General features: G+C 39.2%; 2 protein-coding genes across 2 annotated transcripts in view; one reads left to right on the forward strand and one right to left on the reverse strand.

Moving 5' to 3' along the window:
- LOC135475867 (trafficking protein particle complex subunit 8-like) overlaps positions 1-2111 on the forward strand; it is a 34605-nt gene extending 32494 nt beyond the window's left edge. Inside the window, 1 exon segment of the mRNA XM_064755814.1 lies at positions 94-2111. Within this exon segment, the coding sequence (XP_064611884.1) occupies positions 94-379 (286 nt within the window). The 3' untranslated portion in view covers positions 380-2111.
- An 8660-nt stretch (positions 2112-10771) lies between these two features.
- LOC135475038 (terminal nucleotidyltransferase 4B-like) overlaps positions 10772-20310 on the reverse strand; it is a 10417-nt gene continuing 878 nt past the window's right edge. Inside the window, 8 exon segments of the mRNA XM_064754774.1 lie at positions 10772-11935; positions 13115-13241; positions 14002-14046; positions 14091-14180; positions 14696-14793; positions 14795-14820; positions 15644-15857; positions 17608-17748. Coding sequence (XP_064610844.1) covers positions 11243-11935; positions 13115-13241; positions 14002-14046; positions 14091-14180; positions 14696-14793; positions 14795-14820; positions 15644-15857; positions 17608-17748 — 1434 coding nt within the window. The 3' untranslated portion in view covers positions 10772-11242.

Genomic DNA, 20310 nt, shown 5'->3' on the forward strand with positions numbered 1-20310 from the left:
GTTGACACAAGAGAAACTTTCTTTTTTATGGTTGTGTGTCAACCTTATACCCAGAGAACTCCATGATGGCTGTGGTTTTTGCTCTGTCCACAGATTACAGACAGAGGCGGGTTCACCGATGACCAGCAGCCCCTTCTATCACTTACCTGGTATTAACAGTAACTACTTCTCCTGGGCCGGTGGAACGGTCAAAGAGAAGAGGTTAGAACCAAGGGAGACAACTGAGCTCAGACTCTCTGCCTGTTTTCCCAAGCCAGGTATATTCAATGTGAATCAGCTAGCTGTGTTCGTCAGCTACAAAGAGGACTTTTCCGAGATGATTTTACAGAAACACTCGGCACCCAGTGTTGTTACAATAGTCAACTCTCCACAAAGATAATGATGATCGTCTTTGGTTCATTCCAGTGGCATGTGTGCAAGTGTTCATCCCTAACTCTCCAGCTGGATCTTCTTTAGTAGGCTTAAATTTTGTATGGTGATGCTTGCTGGATGGTTATGATGAAACTGCTTTGCTGTGGTTGGAATTTTCTGTTTTGAAAACATGCTGTATAAAGAAATTCAGATGGAACTTATTTGCATAATGTGCAAGAACCAGTCTTGAAGACTGTTACAAGGCATTTTTATTGCATGTACATTTTGTATTTAAGTCAGCTAAAAGCAATTTTTAGCACACTGAAGAGTTTTTTGTTTGGGCAATGCATAAACTTCAATGAGTTTAGTCCAAGTAATTAATAATGGCTGTGCAGTTACAAGTATGTATCTGGATGGTTTTGCCCAGGGCTCATGTGCAAATCTGTGCAACTAAACTGTTCAAGGTTACTAGCAGAAAGAAACTGTCTTGAAAAACTTGTATGTCCAATAAAGATGAGTTCAAGTATGCATGGATTAAGTACATAAAGACTATATATACTTGTATATGACTATAAAGATAACATAGAATAAAGAAATAAAGCTGGTATGTTGATAGTCTCTGTTTATTCCATTAAAGATCATTATAATCCTTTCATTATCATTATAATTTTACTAAAAATGGTTAAGTCCACATTTCTTAAATCCAGGTTTCTTAAATTCTATTTCTGCACATGTTTCACACCATGTTATGTGAATGGCTGACATGTTTAGAACAAGGTCATTTATCATTCCAGCAATGGTCATCAAACTCCTGTTTTCGTATTAATGTCCCTGATAAAAATTTGAAATTGTTAGGAAGATTGTATATAGTATATGGTATCTGTGTGCTATGTATTATGTGATTAAGGTGGGATAAGAGCAGCTAATCATATTGGACTGCGCTAGTGATCCTCAAAGCTCTTTTCTTAAGACTTGGATTTATTTCTGTGGTTTATTTTATGTTTTTTTCCCCACCATTTTGGATGCACATCCTGCACTCCATTCAAATCTGTATTTATATAAATATCATAATACTTTTTTTTTTTTGCCATACATTTCTAAAATTCAGAAAGAGTGAAAATGGGTTGGACAACATGCAGATATATTACATGAATTCCTGCTTTTGGCTTTTGTTGAATCAGAATAAAGAATATGAATTTGAATGTTGGTTGAATTGGCCAGTTTTATGTATAATTTTATCACAGAATAATGCCTTCAGAATATGCTTGAATAAACACCTTGCAGACTTGTGAAAAGGTGGAGGAATTACGGTACTAGCCTTTGCCAGAAACAAGAAATTTCTTTCATGACAAAAAAGAGTGCAATCAACTATTCAGAATTTAGTAGGATTCTTTCCAGTTGACACCTCAATACCTTGCAGGTTTCAGTTTTGCATAACATACATGTGAATCTTGATGGTGTCTAATTAGAAATTTGCGTTCAACAATGTTTCCATACATTTCACTGGTCATGTCACATGTAAAATGTGTCTGTGTGTCAATTCCTTCCTCAGATGCCTCAGTCTTATCGATAAACCATTTTATCTAATTAAAAGTAATGAAGATGATGGGATTAGTCCTCAGATTTATTGTTTGATGATAATTAGATAATCCTGTTTTTATTGAAGCCTTCAGATCACACAATTTTTTCCTAGGACATTTAGATCAGATAAATATGACACTCAAAGTTGAGGGTTTATTGTCGTGTAACCAAAATACACCATATCCAAATCAACTTTCACATCATGTACTATGAGAGCTCACCTGGAAAATGTTCAGTTTCCAATCTTTGTAATTGTGTAATGCACCTACCTTTTTTGTGAGTATCTGTTTCTGTTAGTGGCAGTTATTATCCGTGTTGTGTATCGGAAATCCTACTAGATGTATTGTCCATACGACATATTTGTTCACACAGGAAATATTATAAATTGTCAGTTCTTACTTTCTCAGGATTGGAAATCTAAGGGTAATTATGTAGACAATACAATGCTCCAGAGATTTCTTCCTTGGAGCTAGGAGTGCTCAAGACTACATGTATATGTAGACTAGCCAGCTGGAAGTTACATGTAGATTGGATTCATGGTGCAGATTTGAGATGCAAGGTTGTTGTATTATTTTGGTTTGCCTCTAGTTGAGAGCTTACTCCCTTATAGTACATTGTAATCATGTTAAATTGTAAAGCTATCACGTTTCAATACCATCAAGATTATGTTTTAGTTTTTTGTTTACTTCTTTTTTCTTTTTTTTGTTCTTCAAAACATTGACAAGTTACTTGAATCGATGCGTAGGTACTGCTGACTTCAAAATGTAGTGGTTGTTAACAATTTCAATAACTAGAAGAATGAACACATATTGTAACATTTTACTGAACAGGAGGACAGGATTAGCATGCATGCAAACATGCCAGAATGTTTTCACATGCATGTAGGAAGGAACACCGAACTTCTTCATAATTCTTCTTTGTGAAAATAAGTTCAGTGAAAGGATTTAAGACTGTAAATTCCACCTGTGAGGTGCATACCCACGCCTGTATGCCTATGGTGACGCGAGTGTTCAAAAAGAATGTCTGCCATGTAACTGGATCTGTATAGGAATAGAGAAGTGTCCCAGTTTCTGCCCAAGGTCGGTATACTATATGTGTATATGTTATGCATGTGTAAGATTCTTGCTGTTCATACCATAAATAGGAGACTAAATTTCTTTAGATTTTTTTCCTATTGTAGTTCACATTCTAGTGACTGAGAAAGGAATAATGTTCATGCGATGTATGTCTTACGACAGTTCTACATCAAAAATGTGGACACGGTTCTTAAATGAGGTTTATATGGGGTGTAAACCTTGTCCACCCTAGAGTCTGTAAAAGTGTCACTAAACACCCATAGCAGGGACATCATTTCTGTTCTATAACCCTCCTTAAAACAGTTAAGGTAGGTTATAAGCATTATATATAAGCAAGAAAATAAAAAAATCTCAAACGTTGCCAATACTTTCATATCTGTTTGAAGATCTCAGCATTGTTATTCTTACTAGTGCATAGTCTATGTAGCACACCACTCGAAGCCCTTGTTGCTATACAAGGGTCAGATTTCAGATTGAATGCAAATTGATCACAAAGGCACCTAGTGGAAATTGTGAGAAATCTTTTTGAGTGGTGTCAGATTCCGAGATAACGATCTGTTTGTAAACCTTGAGAATGATACATTTCTGAAAGTGAAAGTGAACACTGCTGCCAGGCGTTCTTTACATATTGTCTGCGGCACACTGGTTAGTATTGATGTTCAGTTTTGCTGAGATGTCATGACATCACATTTGCTCTCATCGAAGACGGACATAAGGGCATAAAGTAACAGTGGGAGATGTTGTGGGTCATAGGCAAATGGCATATCACTGATTCTTGTCCCCAAAAACATCACGTTTGTAAATAGACTTTTTAAAACATCTGACAAGCATTTTGCAGGAGCAATAGGCTTATCATGATATTTTATGTAATACCGTAATGGTTAAGGATTGTAGAATGTGGTACAGACATTGTGGTACAGATGATGTGATTGATGGAAATCTGTGCCAACAACCTGAAATATCCCTGGTGATTGGAGCCAGCTACACAGGATGAACTGATTAAAATGGGGCATTTTCATTTCATGTCAAATACATTTCATTTAGATCTTTTCTGATTTCATACATGACCTCTCAACTACATTGGTTTAATGCTAAAAATGCCAAAATCAGTTTGACACAAAATAACCAGTTTCTTTCAAATCCATTAAAGGGCATGAGCATTTGACATTCTTTTTTTTTTTTTTGTTTTTCTCATCGTTTTTGTAAAGTGATCATACATATTGTACAGACACATGAAGGAAAACGCTTAATGCATGTATATGGTACATCCTTATTGGCTAAAGCCGAGTCCTGGTAAGATGTAATTACAGCCCTACAAGGTGCTTGTGTAATATGTGTACACGGCATCAGGCATTTTCCATTCTCTGCTTTAATTGTGCATAAGTATTTATGATATAGAATTTCTTGTAAACCACTTGGGATATTATGGGTGGAAGTGAAGGCTTTGTCTGAAGTAAGCTCAAAGCCATGATGAGAAAAGGCCTTGATGAATAAACTTTTACTAAATACCTCCATCACCTTTCCTGGTTTTTTCCTTAGTCTATGACTAACTGTGGTGCATTAACTTGACAAGACATGACATTTCTGCTGAATTTCAAGGACACATAATGTGCAAGTTTAATCCCAGCTTGGAAAGGGACTTTTAAAGGTTTGTATGTTTACATCAAACATGCATAGGGAAAGTTTGTCAGTAAGATGCCAATTGAACTCCATTACTTGAACTGACCACTATCCGATGAAAGGGAAAAATTCTTGATCATGGCATTAAACCATTAAATAAAATAATTAAATCCTTTCACCTGTGGTTTCCTGGGTGACATAAGGTCCAAGCTCCCGTCTATAGGTGTGAAAGGTATCTAAACCCACCTCCATGTTCCTGGTCAATCCGTTAAATATCCAGCCTATGGGGCATGCAGACAGCTGTGAATGACATCATAGCCTACATCTGCTCAGCTGTAGCTTGTGAATCAGTCAGTGAGCAGAGAATAGAGGCAGATATGAATGGCAGCATTATAGCCTCACGCTCTGAACGACATTTTCATAGTATGTCATATACAACATACAACCAGATGGGGACAAATAGACAGTATGTCATTTTCCACAATAGACAACCAGATGGGGACAAATCAGATAGTATGTCATATACAACATACAACCAGATGGGGACAAATAGACAGTATGTCATTTTCCACAATAGACAACCAGATGGGGACAAATCAGATAGTATGTCATATACAACATACAACCAGATGGGGACAAATAGACAGTATGTCATTTTCCACAATAGACAACCAGATGGGGACAAATCAGATAGTATGTCATATACAACATACAACCAGATGGGGACAAATAGACAGTATGTCATTTTCCACGAATAGACAACCAGATGGGACAAATCAGATAGTATGTCATATACAACATACAACCAGATGGGGACAAATAGACAGTATGTCATTTTCCACAATAGACAACCAGATGGGGACAAATCAGATAGTATGTCATATACAACATACAACCAGATGGGGACAAATAGACTATGTCATTTTCCACAATAGACAACCAGATGGGGACAAATCAGATAGTATGTCATATACAACATACAACCAGATGGGGACAAATAGACAGTATGTCATTTTCCACAATAGACAACCAGATGGGGACAAATCAGATAGTATGTCATATACAACATACAACCAGATGGGGACAAATCAGAGTGAGTGAGTGCTTGGGGTTTAACGTCGTACTCAACAATTTTTCAGTCATATGACGATGAAGGAATCATTAGGGTGCATGCACGTGTAATGTGCCTCCTTGTTGCAGGATGGATTTCCACCGCTCTTTTATTTAGTGCTGCATCACTGAGACGACTTACCGAAGGCAAGTAAGCCGCCCCGCCCGAGCCATTATACTGATACGGGTCAACCAGTCGTTGCACTATCCCCTTCATACTGAACACCAAGCGAGGAAGTTACAACTTCCTCTTTTAAAGTCTTAGGTGTGACTCAACCAAGGATTGATCCTGGATCTACCGGTCCCGAAGCGGACGCTCTACCAACTGTGCTATCCGGGCGGTCGGGACAAATCAGATAGTATGTCATATACAACATACAACCAGATGGGGACAAATCAGACAGTATGTCATATACAACATACAACCAGATGGGGACAAAGCAGACAGTATGGCATATACAACGTGCAACCAGATGGGGGACAAATCAGACAGCATGTGATTTTCCACAGCAGAAAAGGTGATGGATGGGACTGAACTGCCAAATTCCTTTATAGACTTCCTTCTGTAGAGAGGTGTACAAATCAGACAGTATGTCATATATAACATACAACTACATGTACTAAGGTAACGGAGTCATTGTCAGTATGCCGGATTTATTTTTGCACGCATGCAAAACTAAGCTGTGGTCATGTAAATGAAAACAAATGACATCTCTTTTAAGCAAGTAATCTTTATTTCTTTAAAAGTTTTCTACATCATTCCTAATACAATGGGCAATGTTTTATCACAATAAAATGAGAGATTTACACCCTGTCAATTCATTTGAATGCCAGAGAGGACAAGTTGCCCAACAATACTTGGAAACACTTCACGTTCCCATGCACTAAATAAGACTTGCGTAAAATGGCTAGAATTAACCACAAATCTCTCTTTAAAACCGTATAAAAGTTCACCTCAGCCCAGACACGTCTGTAGCTTGAATGGAGCAAAATTTAGCGGCCAACTTTATGTCCTTATAAACTATCTTTGCAGATATTTTCCTCACCACGGGTAACTGAGGGCCAATAAAAACAAGCCTTCTAGCACATCTCACAATGGATAGACAAGGCTAACGCCACTAAAACTGGTCAAAACGAACAGTGTGTGGCAATGCTATACACTAGATGGACAAAGTGGTAGGCCACTAAAACTTGCCACCATGGCCAGTGTATGGCAACGCCAGATGAAACATAGTTACATTTTGCATTGGACACGTGTTCCATTAGGAAACTGGTTCCAATTGTATCACATGCAAGACAGCATAATTTTTCCAATGATGAAAAAAAAAAAAAAAGACCATAACATCCAGGAAACTTGCCAGCAGTTTCGCTGGACCGCCTTGTGTAAGTACACAGAACCTGCGACCTTCAAGGCGTGTGATATCTGACCCAATGTTAACACCAATGACAAATAACATGGATCAGTTCCCTTGGTGAGTTATCTTTGCAATACCGGTACATCAACAATTGAAAATAAAACGGCTGGACTGATAACTGTAATAAAGTCTTTCCTGAGCAACGAGAAATTATGCGAAACACACGCACAAACACACACAGGGGTGATAACTCCTGCACACTGTCAACCTCAACCTCATTAAAACAAAGAAGCACGGTGGAAGTGTGAAGCCTTTACCTCTTTCTCTCAATACACTCCGGACACAATCTCCTGACACTCAGACTTTGCAAATCTTAACAGAAAAAGAAAAAAAAAGAAGTAAGTACTGATTTTGATCTGTACATATAATACAATAGTCTTGTTACAACTAAGCACTGTCAATGCTAATTTACAGTTGTTAGGAAGCCGAACCTAAAGTCACACTGGAATTAGCCTCAAATTTCTGACCAACCAACTTCACTTCTGAGTGGCTAATGACATCAACCAATCACACATCTCCTCATTTGTACACAGTAGTAGTAGATTGCATATTTATTAACACAGTACAAAAGTAATTTCTCTACACAGAATTATCTACTTTTCGCTAAATCTTCATTGAATATGAGATACAATCATTCTCTGCAAAGAAAACAAATCTCGTATACATCTGATAGCAGGAGGCCAGTAGAGTGAAAAAAAAAAAAAAACCTTCTTCACTTGGTTAAAACATTGTTCTTCTTTTGCACAATAAATCCTGTCCTCTGTTCAGAGGTACAAAAGAGTATTTGCATTAAAAGGCCCAGGCGCTGCCAATACTTAACTCAAGAGAAAACCTCTTCACAAAAATAGGGCAAAACCTGCTTTCTAACAATGGAACAAAAATTCAGAATTTAATCCTTTAATTACAGCGCAGGATTTTGTTACAGCAGACACATGAAATTTTCTGCATGATTAATTACTCAACGGTGTCATAATATAAAATATTTGGTTGGCTGTTTTAATAGGAGTAATCTGAGCCACTGTGACATTTATTTCAGATTTGCATGCCTTTTCAACATGCGACTTTACCATGCAATTTCCGTAAAATGCCATTCATGTTGGGTGATTATATAAAATGCAATAAAAATTTGTCAGTTTGAAACTGACTCACCATAACAAAGCCTGATCAACCATTTTTATCATTTTTTAGTTTTACCAAAAAACAATAACATTCACACTGATATGAAACAGAATGAAGTCCAAAATAAAAAAATGGCAACAGTTGATTTTAAAAGTTGATGCACATGTAAATGATCATTGTGGAGGAAATTCATTTTGATTGAGTTAAAACATACATGTAGTAAGGTGACAAATTTTTTTTTCCATGTTTTTTTCCCATTACATGTACCAATTTCATTTTTTTTATTTACCTTGGTGGATTTTACTTCTGAACAACCGTCTGGCAACACAACTTCCAGCGAAGTGATCCTAACAACCTTCCCATAGTTTTTGCACAAAATAACCTCTTCCAATACCTAGTGTCCTTCAAACATACATGATTATGTATACTCCACATATACAGAGATAAATATAACAACATATTCAGTATCATAACAAGGCAAACAACAATATTCTTGCCAGCAGCAGTTAAGTATGGGCATGACCAAGGGGGGAAAAGAGGGGACATCCAAAAATAACATATAATGCTGCATAGCAGAGAGGTTATCAAGTGGTAAAGGATATGGTATGGAGACGACTATGAGCAAAGGCCCCTTACAACATCCACTTACATACTTGTAGAGTATTTATTCTATGTTCAAATACACGACTCAGGTGAATGTCCAGAAGTGACAATCTTCTCAATGTAGAGAAATGTGTAACCTTGCACAACATTATTCACTTTGAAAGAGGTCATCCCCATACAACGTTGCTGAAAATCTCATGAAAACAGCAAGCAACAACACAAAATAAATGGCAAGCCATTTGTAGGTGCATCCATGAATCTCAAATAGGAAAATATGTCAAATACCATCTATACCTTGGTCATCTGGTGATGGTCTTTTGGAGTGACAGAGAAAATGCCACAGGCATGGGGGTAGGGGAGTTCCATTTCTGGGTGTATACTGTACGCTTTTTCAGCCAACACCTCCGAGCTGCGAGTCCACGAGTGCCATTGCAAGGTGTCAGTTACAGAGCATGCACCAGTAAGGCCTACAGAGATGTGCAGACATCCCCACCCCAATCACCCTACCCCTGCCCTCTCCCAGGTTTAAGTCAGAGCAGAGGAGAAAAGGATCACGGCTAAATGGTACATGTACTTGAGTCCATGAACAAAGCTTCAAGGAGGCACAAATGTGTACAGAGCACCATATAAGGCAAAACACTTAATAAAGCATAATGACCCGTTTGCAATGAGTTGAGACACTGTGAGACATCCATAACACAAAAACGCTACATGGTTTATGTCCATGTGACATAGCTATGATATCCAGGGCTAAATGTGATCACTCACAGTGTGCCACATGATGTTTTCCTCACCAGTAATGTAAAGTCAAACACTGCTGTCCCATGGCAAGTGGCAAGGTGTGCCACTGAAAGCCGGAATTGCTGTGAGAAGCTCTATTAAGACAAGGACTAAATTCAAATTTACCAACATGGACGAGTCGGAAATAAATCTCAGTAACAAGAGTGTAAGCAAATAATGGAGGACTTTTGTGCAATTCTTTGGACGCAAAAAAACAGGCCATGCCAAACCATCTGCGGCTTGTTTATCTCAATGACACTGCAAAGAAATAATGCAAAGATTCCTGAGGTATAATGCTTTCTACACACAGCCTAATGACAAAAATGACTGGTTACATACTCACCGATATATCGCATCTTTTACGAAAAAAAAAAACCTTTCATCTTACAAATCAAAGGCTAGAAAACTCTTTGGTAAGTTTGTAGACATCCCACAACTGAAATAAGCCACCAGTATTTATTAATAACAGTAAATGTAGCTTGGCGTAGGAAGAGAATGTTGCATCACATGTGTAGCACTTAAAGCTAAATATGACACTTCTACAAAAATAACTCATCTAAGCACCTATATACTTTTGATTTAACACTTAGAGAAGAAAAGAAGAAATGATTTTCTGGCCAGGCATCTTGATTTCAGGATTGATCAGGCATGGAGGGTTTTGTTGATCAGATAATATTTAACGAAACAACAACACAGGCAGTGATGTGCTCACTGCAGTGTTGTTATGGAATGATGCTGACAAAGGAGCCACTGTAGTACAGTGGCCCTCTAGGGAGACACACTCGCACGCTTTAAATGTGGTTCGAAATACAGGTTATGCACAAGTTACCTCCCTTGCACTATGAATTAAAGGAGAGCCTGGCCAGTGGAAGCAGTCATTATTCCCATAATGCACACTCAACAAGTGCTCCTCGACATGTGTATCAACAAATAGAAAACCTGGAATGTTTGTGCAGCCACCAAGGAATTAAAACAAAGAAAAAAACAATCCATATAAAAGATAATGATACATATCTGGACTAAAATAAACATAACAGGAGAAATTAAAAGCAGTTATCATAACCAAAAAAAAAAAAAAAAAAAAAAAAAAACACTAGAAACAGAGGAAAGGTGGGCAAATATGTTACCACTTGATTACACGACCAGGTCCTGCTTTATGCTAAATAATCTCAATACTGTTATGATATGCACAATTAATCACTTTATGCCCTTTATTTTGCTAGATGTCTTTTCGTATGGTGAATTATTTATGCTGGGAATATGCACTGTCTTCCTCCATCCCCCAAACAGTAATAAAAGCTCTGAGGCACGGGATGTCTTTTCATTCACATACGCCAGTTCTCATTCACGCCTATCACACTTGTCATTACAAATATATACAGCCATGGTAGACCAGGTGAAGATGGGGGTGAAGTTCAGGCCCAAACACAGCCTGCAGCCTCTGGGTTAAACAGAGCAGTCAGCACACTGAGGGGGCAGGGGTGGGGACAGGTGAGTGTCACAGCCTCCTGGGCCCCCAGTGAGCAGTACATACAGGCCTGACACGAGTGTCACTTGGTGGGTCACTCTGCCCACATCACTGTGTCGTTACCTCGAAGCAGCAAACATGTGGCTGTTCTGAGAATCACGGTTGTTGCGTGGTGTGCTGTTCCTCCGTCGTTTTGAGCTGGAGCGACTGAACACCTTACTGTGGTGTCCACCACCACTGTTCGTATTGCTGCCACTGTGGTGCTGTCCATGGTATGTCTTACTGTGCCCATTTGGCCCCCCTTGAAACTTGTTGTTGGTGCCCGGGTTACCCCGGGGCTCGTGGTAGTATGCGGTGGGCTGATGTGCCACGGGGGTAGGCGCGTTATTGCTGTTGTTGTTGTGGTTATGGGCGACCGGCTGACGGCTGTGGGGGTGAGGTGGATTGGGGAGACTAGACTGGTGGCTGAGAGGTCGGGGTGGGGTCTGACCAGGGGGATGGGAACCATTCATCTGGCCATGATGAGGATGATGGGGGTGGCCATTGTGAGGATTCTGCTGCTGATGTTGATTGTGAGGAGGATGATGATGATGATGTGGATGGCTATTATTGTTCATGGGAGATCGCGTGTGAGCGTTTACTGAGCGGTTAGAGGCCACACTGCTAGAACTTGCATCACGAGATTTCCCAGCTGCCTGTGCTTTGTTCAGATCCCTCCCCCGTGAGAATTCGCGAGCATGATGGACACCTTGGCTGCCACCTCGATTTGCTGAGCCCTTCCTCTGAGAAATGTCAGGGTTGGAATCTGTATCCTGTAAATACAACACAAGAGTCCATCAAGCAGTGTTCACATTCAGGTCAAATTGCATGGCTGTGGAGGTGGAGGTTTTCTGCTGGTAAATTTAACTCATTCGCTACCACCATACAGCCCTCACTACTGCAACCCTGATCACCGCCTGGTCCTCAGCAGGCCACAGCAGAAATACAATTTTGCACTAAAAATTCGAAGTTTTTGTTATATGATTTTTGGATAATTCCACCATCAGATATTCGGTGGCAGTTGGTATTTTTGCTCTGTGAAGCGTATAAACATAAGATTAATCACTTTTTTAGAACAGTGTATCTCTCGATTTGAGTAAAATTGTTGTTGTTGTTATCAGTACAGTTTCCGATAGTTCAGGTTCGCGTCTCCCGTTAATTCTGGAGCGTATTTGACCTAAAGTTAATTCCTCTTTGTCGGAAGACTCTTCCATGTCACTGCTAACATCTGAAACCGAAATATCTGAATCGAAATCCTCTCAAATGTCTTTATTCATAAAGCCCTTGAAATCGTCGTCTGTACTCGAGTTCGCTATTTTGGCAACGCCTCAAAGAAAGTCGTCGAATCTTCTCCACATTTTTTCGCGCCTTTTTATCTCTTGCAACCAATGAAAATCTACGAACACTGTTCGTGTGGCTTCCATCGGGTCTAATAAGGCAGTATTTGATTGGTTTAGCTCCCTAAAAATCCCAATTTCCGTGCCAAAATAGACCAGTCAGAGACATTGTTTTATGCGGCTTAAGCCCCCTGCGGGGAAATGAGGCGCCGTCAAATGTGCGGTTTGAGCCGCTTGCCAGGACCACGGGGTATGGCTAGGCTGCGGCTTAAGCCGCTCCCGGGAGCGAATGAGTTAATTTCTTACATTTGAGTGCATCATATTTCTATCATAGAAAACAAAGACAGTACACACAGCTACCCGTAACAAGATAGTACAGACCCCTAACAGAACAATACAGACCCCTAACAGGACAATACAGACAGCTGCCTCTAACAGGCACAATGAAATTACAACTGAGAAGTGTTTTTCATACGCAAAGCAACACCTTCCTGGAGAAAAAAATGTCCCATGAGGAAATGAATGGTATGGCTTACTATTTATGCTAGGTGTGTGAAGATAAAGACTATTTAAAGTGTTGGGACATGAAAGCTTGAGTGGAACTGTATGACTTACCGATTCACTGGCTAAACTGGAGGATGAGCTGGTAGAATCGGGTGATGTAGAACTGGAGGACTTGCAGTAGACAGAGCTGTTACCACTGGAACAGTCAGAGTTCTCGCTCTCAGCTTTCTGGTCTGACCTACTTCAGGAGAACAGAGAAAATCAGATTAGATAGTTCACATCATGTCCTGTCAGTTATGGCCTGCAACATCACTGCGGCTGATTCCAACAAAGCCATGTGTGATGAAGTCAAAAATTTGACATATGGCATTAGAGCTTATTTTTTGGGCCCTAAGACACAAAAATCTAGACCCCCCTCATGAGTTTTATATTAAGACAACGTGTAAAATTTGAACCTCCAGCACGAAAACCTAAACATTGCAATGACATTTTAAATTTGATATCAAGCACAAATGGCTTTATGGACATGGTTCCTGGATTAGTAAAGAAAGGAAAAGCAGTAAAGCTGTTAAGGCCTATAACTTGCCACTGGATAAACCGCTCACCCTACATGTATTCAAAATCTATGAACATATCCAGTCGCTTTATTCTAAAGTGCTAAACAACCTACTGAAAAATATTTCCCCTTTAATGATGGTGATAAGGATTATGGGTAAATGACACCAGACCTTGGCAATGGTTTGAAATGTTTATACATCATATGCATGGAAGATTAAGATTTGTCATAAATTATATACATGTTCAAATTTTCTTTTTGTAACATCTAGCAAAGAATTCTATTTGTTAATTTAGATGTCTTGTTGCATCAATAATAACAGGATGATTATGGCATTACACAACACTAACAGCATTTCAGCCTTAATACGGGGAAGTATCAAGGTAGTGATCAAGACCAGACTATTATCAAACAAATCAGCTGAACACATGGATGGGCGTACCTTTCATCTTTGGCTGTTGTGGACTGGGGTACAGTGTTGGTGACGCTTGCATAAGTACGACCCTCAGGGGACAGGTTGCTGGGGCTGGCTCGGGTCGGTCAGTACGGAAGTTCTCCGCAATCCACCGCCGGTATTCACCCACCACTTCATCTGTCACTCGCACGATTCTACCCAGTATGCTACATGAAGATAACATCAATCAATTGGTACACATATAGACTATCTCAGCATAGATCCTTGAAAGCTAAAACCCTGAAAATGCAGAGAGAAATTACCTCTGACCTACAGTAAATGACCTAAACTTTTGGACTAATCTGACTACATGTATTTAGCCTCATTCTCAGAGATCTATTGATCTTAGAATGGTGCTTTCTTTCGAAGGTCAGATAACATCTTGGTAGAAAAATAAACATTTCAGCACCCAAAGAAGTACTTTATATCATCTTGCCAGCAAAAAAATGCAATTTTAAGGCAAAATTTTAGGACAGTTACCGTAACACAATGACCTGATGTCTGTATGAAATTTAAACTACAGATCACATATTTAACTTCAAAGAGTACCGTACTAATTGCTGGTACCAACTGCAAATTGCCACAGAAATGCTAGATTGAAAGAGCCGGAGAAGGCCAATCATGTTAATAATCTTCTCTACATCACATTCACACTCCTCTGCGTCACAGATGTAGCCCTTACCTTTGGTTACCTCGTAGGAGATGAGCGTTCTGGGGGGCGACGGCATGACTCAGCACCAAGTAGGCATACTCAAAAGCTTGCTTCACCTGCATAGTCCCCATATGAACTCCGTCCAATGTCATTACCTGTGCAGGATAAAGCAAACTCTTCAAAGGCCTGTTCACTATTTCTCAAAGCATAAAAGGTCACTCAAGATGACCAACTAACAGTACAGCTAACAGCTTTTGATAATAGTGGAACATCTTAAAGTGGATTCCAAATCCACACCTCCATTTCACATATTTACTTATCTGATAACCACTTTATCCATAACAAACAAAAACCCAAACAAAAGACGGCAGGAGAGCAGGGGTATATGTACATGTATCTTATCAGAAAGCTGTTAACATCATCAGACAAGACATACAGGAATAAAGGAATCATCAGACACAACCTGAAGAAATAAAGGGATCATCAGGCACAACATGAAGAAATAAAGGGATCATCAGGCACAACATGAAGAAATAAGGGATCATCAGGCACAACATGAAGAAATAAAGGGATAATCAGGCACAACATGAAGAAATAAACGGATCATCAGGCACAACCTGAAGAAATACAGGGATCAGCAGACACAACATGAAGAAATAAGGGATCATCAAACACAACATGAAGAAATAAGGGATCATCAAATACAACATGAAGAAATAAAAGGGATCACCAGGCACAACATGAAAAAAAAAGGGATCAACAGAGACAGCCTGAAGAAATAAGGGGATCTCAGACACAGCCTGAAGAAATAAAAGGATCTCAGACACAACATGAAGAAATAAAGGGACCATCAGACAAGACATACAGAAATCAAAGGATCGTCAGTCACAACATGAAGAAATAAGGGATCATCAAAACACAACATGAAGAAATAAAAGATGTGGGTTGGAAAATCCTTCCCACAACAATATCACTCACCTGAGACCAGTGGATCTTCTATACACAGTATTGAGGGGCGGTACCCATTCTCCATTTCCTTCTGAATGTCATCCTTGGGCACATACGAGCCACCATCCTTTATCCTGATCCCAGTTTTCCAGTAGTTAAAATTCCGGCCATACAGTTCAAAGAACTCTACCAGCAGCACCCCCAGGTTAGCCTCAGGGCTGTGCGCGTCTATTCGTGGGTGAAGCTGAAAGGAAAAGAACAACACACATCTGTATGTAGTACGTACACAATGCTTTCATGGGGTCAGCCAATGTACATATAGCACCCATACACACACACCTCTTGCTCATTACTGTAAATGCCTGTTTATTCGCGGGCATAAACTTCCGCCGATCTGGTAAGAAGACACATTGTCAGGAATCAACTTTCGCGAAGCTTAACAGAATTTATGATCAAACTTCAATACAGAAATGTGAAGTAACAAAACAACTTCAGCATTCAATTAACAATGTTATTATTAAACTTTAAACTGTACCTGTAAGATGTGACAAAAATTCTATACAATACAGTAACTTGATCAGATAAAGAAAGTTAATCCTCCTAAGCTTTTAATCTTCTGTACACTGTTAACCTTCACGAAGACGAAGCCCTTACCTGCTGTGTTAGATAATACTCGTGTCACTCAAGAAGAATTAAATGTGATATAAAGAAATCCCACTGTTTAATTCTCATTCATAAGAAGTGTGAGTGAAACTTCGAGTGACAGATTTGAGTAAATTTCTCAAAAATCATCGTTATGAAAATGAAGTTTGAAGTGCGGAAACCCCCAAGTGATGTATTGGGTGCTTCAGAAAGGTGATCTGACTGGAAGGCAAGTACAGTTGATAAAAAAACAGCCTCTCTCATTGTATGTATTTTGTATCAGTTACACACGGCCAGTACAAATTATCGATTTGCATGTCTCTTACCCCAGCAATAAATCAACAACAACATCGCAACAAAGTCTTGGCACTGCTTAGATGGAGCTAAGCCTCCTTAAAAGAAATCAAGATTAACTGACGATCAGTTAAGCTGGATTTGTGAAAGCCGGAATACATTCGAATTAGGTATTTCTAATTAACGTGTTTGAAAAAGTATTAGAACTGTATTGCTTGTCCACGAATATATAACTGTAACACATGCTAAATTAATAAATTACTTACACGGGTTTAATATTCGATGCCGCTTATTTTCGTGGGAATGTGTTTGCCGTGAAATCCGCAAATGTTAGTACCACGTGAATAAAAAGGCATTTACAGTATAACACACTCAATTCAACACAATTTGGTCATAAATGTATCCCCCAAAACCACCATCAAGTTCACACTGAAACTTACATGTGTTAAAAGTTTTGAACTGTATCTATTCCTATGCTGAGAATGTATGTTTGGCCACCGTTAAAAATATGTTCATTGGGAATAGCCCTACTGACCATTTTATACAGTCAGGCAAGGTCCAAAAATGATTTTTTACGTTCACTTACACTACACATTAGCCACATAAACGGCCCAGTTGCATAAGTAGCTGACCCTAGTATTAACTTTAATCTGGACTAGTTCTATCAGTTTTGAATCAGGATCAGATTGGGATTATGACTGAAGCCTTGCTTAACATTTGGTACAGATTTGAACACCCAGCGCCTGTAGATATGTTTGCTAATAATATAATATGAGATAGATGTAACAGATTTTCTACAAGCTCCGCTAAATAAACTGTAGCAATGTCTCGGCCTAGTACAACTACACGTGCCAATATTCTGAGGTCTATTTCACAAAGCCATTTCAGACAAACGTCAAATCTTGAAATACGCTTTTTGATCTTATTTTGGGGTGTTGTACAAACTCATCAAAATTTCAACTCCCAGCACCAAAATCTTATCATTGTAATGAGGTTTTAAACCTTTACTTCCTCTCAGAAATGGCTTTGTAAAATCAGCCCCCTGTGTAGAGACTTACCTGTAGGAAGCTGACCACCAACAGGATGAGGCAGTAAGAGCTGATGCCACCTGTGAACACCTCGTTAAGATCTCGTTGTAAGAGGAACTGTTTCAGCACTAGCACCAAGTACGGAAGATTTGGAAACTCCCGGATGTATTCCTACAGAAGAAATCAGGCAAACTTTCTCAATAATCTTTCAGTGTCACAAAATCAGCATGCAATGGAGATGAAAAATAAGCAGCAAATTTCAAATTCACCTCATGTCAGCATATATGAATAATAAGTTACTTTTAAATTCCAGAAATTGAAGTAATTAATGCATATACATAACAGAAGACATATTTTAAAACTTTGTACATCTTAGTGTGTTTCTGAATAAATATTTGACAGCAATATTATCAAGGTTATTAAGAATATCAGACACTTTCAAAGAAGTGTTCTCTTCTTCTGCTCATAATGATAGTAATTCCAATTGACTGATTTCACAACAAATCAATACACACGTGCTTCAAAGAGAAAACTGAATGACATACATGACAAGGGGATAAATTTATGGGCAATGCTACAATATCAACATCTCTGTCCTACACACTGGGTCCACTCACACCCTCTGACCCATAAGACACTATGCTTCAACACTGGGCCAAACCATTATCGGGATAGGGAATCTCTGTACATGTCAACCAGTCTGTCACTACATGCACTTTCATGCTCCAATTTGTATTCTGGTTGTGAAAAGAAATCTTGTGAACAAGTTGGTTAATAGGACTATGATTAAAGACAAGAATCAGTATTTCTGTGATCCATCCACATGCTGTACACACCATAAACCAGAAGCTGGAACCCCCTCAGTAAAGAAGTTGCCTTGGCTAACTTTGCTCCAATATTTGAGTTGTCAAGATTAGAACAACCAGCAGGCATGTGTAAAGCCAGCAGGACTTGTCAGCATTAAGCCTAACAAATTAGATTTGTTTTTTTTTTAAATCTTGTACGACTGTTTTCCACTTTTTGTTTTATTTTATCAGAACGCTACTGATATAGTGTTGAGGCTATTTGCTGTTTCGCTGATGCTGTGAGAAAAGTGGGCTTGATAGAGAATCTACTGTACATATACATGTAGTCTTTAGAGCACCCTACAACAGGGTTAGTTGTTCATGGAATGCAACTAAACCATACCATCCACAACTCCCACTCCACCTTTCCCCTTTCTTGTACACTATGGAATGCAAGAAGTCCTGCATCATGTAAACTCTCAGTGAAACTTTTATTCCCATAAAAAGGTGATTTGGGAAGGGGGGGGGGAATAGAAAGAAACATGTCTGTATTGAGATCAGGGTGACATTGTCTGGAATGTGACCCACACCCACCCCGAGCTAACAGCTTATTTTGTGTCTGCTGCTGCTGCTGCTGCAATTGCGTCGTTAACACCTAGGGTCCATTTTATGATGCAGCCACAAGCGCCTGTGGTGCAACTCACAACCCAACAAAGAACGAAGACCTAGATGTATGTCACCATGGTAAATTTGCCCAACATTGGCGTTCTCACAGCATTATGAAAAGAGGATCCCTAATAAAAATGGGCTTACACAGAACAATTTGGGCAGTGCTGTTTGCACTACACCTACATTTGAAACTGTTGCTGTGCCCTCACTACAGAATTCCACTTTCATTTGAATACTAACTAGTGTATGTAACACGAGTCCGGACAGCCATGTGCTATTATAACAATTACGTTCACACACAATAGTTAAAACAACATCCTTATTCCTGTAGTCAAACAGCGCCTGAGCCCTCTTTCACAAAACTTTGTTAACCAGTTTGTAGCATTCATTTATTTCATTGTTGCTTACCACTCCAAGATGGTGGTCAGTATTATGGGTTGTATCATAGGACATGTAATCATGTAACCTAGGCATGTGCACATTACACATGCACGCTGCCTGAAAGCCAAGTGGTCCTTCCACAAACTTTCGACAGTGCAAATGGCACAAGACTGTCATCAACGGCTTAAACGGCTTATCATCACCAAACAGTTTCTCACAGATCTAGATCACAAGAAGTTACAAGTAGTAGGTTTTGTGCAAGTAGTTCCAGCAATGGTAACCACTGTATCTTTACTCTTGGCCATTTCCAGCGTAATATTTCTCTGTATTTAAATGTATTTGCGTGTTCCAGGTACATCTACATGTATTATATCTTTGGAAATTCTGATACATGTATCCTCCAGAACTCCTCGCTTACAACATCTAGTCTTTCATCCAGCTGAATATAGAACTCATGTGTATGCCAGACTTCAAAGATCTGTTTGCTGATGTGTTGGCTATGTCAGATTACAAGAGGCCAAGTGTGGGTGTGTCTGACAACCATATGCCCTATGCTTGTAATAATCAGGCCAGTGGTTTCCCCCTCAAACCAGCTGTATTATTAACAGGCAGTGAAATGATTACAGCTTAGTGTTACCTGCATAATCTCACCAGACACGGCAACATGAAACACCTACTGCAATGACCCAAAATTTCGTCCCATTACTACATCATAGTTATATCATGATTACATGATCGTTACAAATTAAAGTCTCACCAGATACCAACAGATATTTTTGTCACTTTGAGGGCACTGGGATTCCTGCTAACGGCTAGTGATGTTAACTAAGGTTAAATGAGGCAACCCACAGCAAGTTTCAACCAATTTAATTTAATTTATTTGATTAGTGTTTTACAC

Source organism: Liolophura sinensis, chromosome 9 (assembly GCF_032854445.1).
Source record: "Liolophura sinensis isolate JHLJ2023 chromosome 9, CUHK_Ljap_v2, whole genome shotgun sequence".
NCBI lineage: Eukaryota > Metazoa > Mollusca > Polyplacophora > Chitonida > Chitonidae > Liolophura > Liolophura sinensis.